General features: G+C 41.8%; 1 protein-coding gene across 1 annotated transcript in view; it reads left to right on the forward strand.

Moving 5' to 3' along the window:
- Positions 1 to 4980, forward strand: part of LOC125044208 (PE cleavage protein A-like) — a 13422-nt gene extending 8442 nt beyond the window's left edge. The window contains exons 2-4 of the mRNA XM_047640718.1: positions 2840 to 2911; positions 3806 to 4142; positions 4308 to 4980. Coding sequence (XP_047496674.1) covers positions 2840 to 2911; positions 3806 to 4142; positions 4308 to 4588 — 690 coding nt within the window. The 3' untranslated portion in view covers positions 4589 to 4980. The remainder of the gene's footprint in view (positions 1 to 2839; positions 2912 to 3805; positions 4143 to 4307) is intronic.
- The last annotated feature ends 20 nt before the right edge of the window (positions 4981 to 5000 follow it).

Genomic DNA, 5000 nt, shown 5'->3' on the forward strand with positions numbered 1-5000 from the left:
ATTTCCACTCTTAGCCTTCCTCCTCCCCTTATTACCCCCCCCCTTTTTACCATCTCCCCCTCCCCCCTCCTCCTACGCCACACCCCCCCTACTCCCTCCCCCTCTCCCTCCCCTATCCCCCTGCTTGCCATTCAGTCTTTGGTAATCAAGAAGTTAACTAAAGACCAGACAGACTCAATACCGCCCACCTCCGCCGCCCACCTGTTGCTTCCTCTTTCTCTCTGTTATCGTTTATTTTCACTTGTATTATCATTGCGTATTCTTCGGACGTTTCTTATTGAATTCTGTCGCTAGTTCGTTCGTTCTATTATCTGGTGGAGTCCCATATATATATATATATATATATATATATATATATATATATATACATATATATATATATATATATATATATATATGGGGTGCATATCTATTTTACTATAGGCTTTGATTCCATTTCTCTTTATTTTTACTCTCTCTCTCTTTATTTCTCTCTCTCTGTATCTCTCTGTATCTCTCTGTCTCTCTCCCTCTCTTTCCCTCTCTCCCTCTCTCTCTCTCTGCTTTCTCTATAAGCTTTTTTCCATTTCCCTATACGCCCACACGTATTTCTCAGCGTTTCTTTTTCTATTTCTCTATAAGATGTCTTCTTATTTCTTTAGGATTTATCATCATTACTTTTCTCAAAACTCTATATCTTTATTCCTTAGCCCTTCAACAGGGTGTGGTTCTTGCATTATAGTCTTTTTCTCTCGAGAATAACACATCTGACTCCTTGGATCCGAAGCTTGGGTCATGTGTGCGTCATGCAGACCTTGTGTGCATGTGGAAGACTGGTCATGCAACCGATAGCTTGACTGTCGTACGTGGGTAATTCCTCGTCGGCATTCTTTGGTGAAGAACAAGGCAGGCGCTGGATCTAGTTGATTTACTTGCCATTGCACGCGGGACATCATGCAGAACCTATTCCACTGTTTCCATTGTTTTTTTGTTTTTTTTTCTTCTTTTTTTTCTTTTCTTTTTTTACCTCTCTGCTCCTTCCCTCTTTCCCCTTCTTTCATCCTCCTTCTCGCTTTACCTTCCTTCTTCCCGTCGATCTTTGGCTTCACATCTTCCTTCTTGCCTCTCCTCTCCTTTCCCCTTTCCCCTTCTCCCTTCTCCCTTCCCTCTCTCTTTTTCCCCTTCCTTCTTCTCTCTTTCCATTTCCACCTTACCTCTTTCTCCTTCTCCCTTCCCCCTTACTTCTTTCTCCTTCTCCCTTTCCCCCTTATCTCTTCCTTCTTCTCCCTTTCCTCCTTACATCTTTCCCTTTCCTCCTTCTCCCATCCTTCTTTCCCCTTCCCCTCCCTCCCTCCCTCCCTCCCTCCCTCCCTCCCTCCCTCCCTCCCTCCCTCATTCCCTCCCTCCCTCCCTCCTCCCTCCCTCCCTCCCTCCCTCCCTCCCTCCCTCCCTCCCTCCCTCCCTCCCTCCCTCCTTCTCCCATCCATCCTTGTTCCATCATTTTTAGTAACACGTAAAGTCTGTGATGATACTGATAACACGTCATTCTGCCTGAACATGCCCCTGGTTCGCTGCTGGTTATTGACGTGTAATGGAAGAATGAGAGTGAGAATTCACGTGTGTTTACTATACGGACTTTACACGCCTGCTTCTAAGCCTCGTCTCTTGTGCATATTATCTTATTGCGAAAATACTTTTTTTTATATAAATATTTCGTATATTGTGTATAGGAATGTTCTATCACTGTCTTTGTTTTGCTATCTATCTATACATCCGTCCATCTATCTATCTATCTATGCGTTTACCTTTGTACATTTACAGTATACAGTAACTATCTATACAATCTATTTTTTATTATCAATATTCTTGTTATTCAAAGATTTTTATACATCTATCTGTTTCTGTAAGTTAATTCCCTGTCACTTACGAAAAATAAAACGTCATTTTCCAAGTATTTGTTCATAAGGCTTTGCTATATACTTTGGCAGAGTAAAAAAAAAAAAAAGATAGGAAATTTATGCGGGCAAATTTGTATATTTCGCGCAGATAATGCTACGCTAAACCACATTTTTTATTGTTCCTTTCTTAATAACTTTTGCCTTTTTTCTTTTTTTTTTAGAATGATTGCTGTGTTTCTCTCTGATTTAAAATATAAGTAGAGATGTCAAATTGTTGTGTACCGTTCATTGTGGATTTTAAGCGGTTTTATCTAATGTGTTTTTTTGTTTGTTTGTTTGAATGTTCCCAACTGTTTATATATTAATGGAAAAATAAATTAAAAGTATGACAAGGTCGATTCTAATTTGTCTAAAAAGAAAAAAATACGAAGAAACGAACAAGGAGTAAAACAAACACATTAAAAAGAATATCATTCATGACTTGAAGCCAAATAATAATTGAGAAAAAAGTAAATCTTCAACAACAACAAGATGCAAACATTTTCTGCTGACACCTGGGCTTCTCCAAATAGCTTTGCCCTTTGTCAGTCGTTCATAGTTTGGCTTGCGCAGGATTTGGTGTGATCCTTATATAGCAATAGTATGCAATTTGCAACAAACTGTTCTTAATTTCAAACACTTGTTTTTTGTATGTGTGATCCCATGTGATTTTGCTTTTCCAGATATAAAGATATTCCTGAAATCTGCCACTTTTCTTGACATTTAATTTTTTTATCATAATTAGAGAGAAAACAAAATACAGAGAGATTTAGAAAAAAAAAATAACACGAAATCACCGTTAATATACGAATTAATTCCATCTCTCTGTTCCTCTTTTCGTAAACAATATATTCCGATTTTTTTTTTTTTTTATTCTACATATCTAATCTAATCCCGTTTTGTTTTTCTTCTTTCATGAACAGATGTCTCGTGTTGCTCTCATGGTCGCTGCAATGTTGATGGTCGGGTCAGCTATGGCGAGAGAAAGCAATGAGGTGAGACTTGGTTGAGTTTGATATCAGGTTGTTTGTGATATAAATAGGACTTGTCTGTGTGTGTGTGTGTGGGTGTCTACGTGTTCGTTTGTTTGTGAGCGCATGTGTGTGTGTGTGTGTGTGTGTGTGTGTGTGTGTGTGTGTGTGTGAGAGAGAGAGAGAGAGAGAGAGAGAGAGAGAGAGAGAGAGAGAGAGAGAGAGAGAGAGAGAGAGAGAGACAAACAAACAAAGAGAAAAGGTGTAATTTGCAATGCAATGTCCATCAGTTATAAATAATAATCATACATTATATATAAGATACATAATTAAAATACTCATTGTACAGCACAGCACGACTTGACAATAGACTCAGACTGAGAAAAATATAAACACATGTTTCTCCTTTACTTTCCTAACTTCAATAAACTCACCGATTCCCTTCGTTGTTATATCAAAACGCTTTCCTTCAAACTTCCTCTTGGTATTCAGATCTATGGCAACTGTATTTCTATTGTGATTCGGTCAATGCAAGAACATGGCAGTTGATTTGTTTTGATTTTTTTTTATTAAAAGAATCAGAGGTTTCATAAAATGCTTATCATTTACTTATAAGCTGTTTATTTCTTGCTTATCGCATCTCAATCACTCGATTATCAGTTACTTGATTACTTGATTAGTCCTTGCTTATTACTTGCTTGAACCTTAATCCCTTATTGCCTATTCGCTTATTTTTTCACATTCTTTTCCCTTGCTCACTCCTTGCTTATCATTTACTTATCCTTTGTTCCTTACTTGCCTTTGACTTGCTTAATCAGCGTATATCTCTTGCTTATCTATCTGTTCGTTTCTGTTCCGCGCCCTTGACCTCCGACCCTCGACCTCCGACCCTTAACCTTCGACCCCTGACCTTTGAAGGTGGACGACGCCCCGAAGGACGCAGAGGACAGCGAGGGGCGCTCGGGGTCCGGGTGCTGGTCGTGCAACGGCGGGAGCGCCAACAAGGACCCCGTCGACACCATCACGATCTCGAAGCCGCTGCCGATCGGCCTCGACCACCTCGGGGGCGGCGATGGCCTGGGAGGGCTCGGTGGATTGGGCGGATTGGGCGGATTAGGCGGATTGGGCGGCATAGGTGGACTGGGCGGCCTGGGCGGACTGGGCGGGATCTTGGGCGGATTGGCGCCCGGATTCTTCCTCGCGCCCATTCTCGGCCTCAACATCGCAGGCGTCATCTTGCTGGCTCTCATCCTCAGTAAGTGGCGTTTAGAAAGGCTTGAGGCTGTAATAGTAACATGGCTTAAGGAAAATGATATATATGGATAAACAGATCAGTAAGTAAAAAAAATAACTAAAATCTAAGATAAACTCATATATCAAATCACAAAAATAAATCCTAACCACCTGTTAAACCTTCCAGAGCACATTAAGAAATTCGAACCTTATGGTGACTATGAGGATTCCGTCACCTACTACGCAGCCACGCCCACCTACGTCCCGGCCGCCCCTGCACCCTCCACCTACCAATCCTACGACTCCTCTGGAGGATACTCTTCAGGAGGCTACAACACTGGCTCATCCTACAAGCGAGCGGACACTGCAAGGTCCGCCGAAGGTCCCTCGCCGATCCATTTCTTAACCAAGATGGTCACCCAAGCCCTTGAGAAGTACACACATGTGGACAGTGATGAAGATCAGTAGGGAGAGCAGGAAGGGAGTCTAATCCTCAGGAAGCTGAAGGAACGGCAGGACAAGATCCTTGATGTGACCGTGGGTTGGCTCAGGCCCATGTCTCCGTGAGTCTCCTGACATGCACTTAACGAGTTCTGTGGCGAAGGTCAACGCGAAGTAGAAAGTAGTGGACTAGGAACAGTTTCAGAGATGAACTTGACACGAATTGACGCGACGAGTGACGAGGTGACGTGACCTTCGAGACTTCAAGTGATGATCAAAATACTGACCGCAAGACGATATTTTCTCTCGACATAGTGAAGACACGTGACTTGACGTGAGCTTAATGAATACATAAGACGACCGACGAAATTTCATAATTCTTGTTATGAATCACAACAGACTGATGACTATTACGTGGCTAGACTCGACAGTTGGCCGA

This window comes from Penaeus chinensis, chromosome 35 (assembly GCF_019202785.1).
Source record: "Penaeus chinensis breed Huanghai No. 1 chromosome 35, ASM1920278v2, whole genome shotgun sequence".
Classification (NCBI taxonomy): Eukaryota; Metazoa; Arthropoda; class Malacostraca; order Decapoda; family Penaeidae; genus Penaeus; species Penaeus chinensis.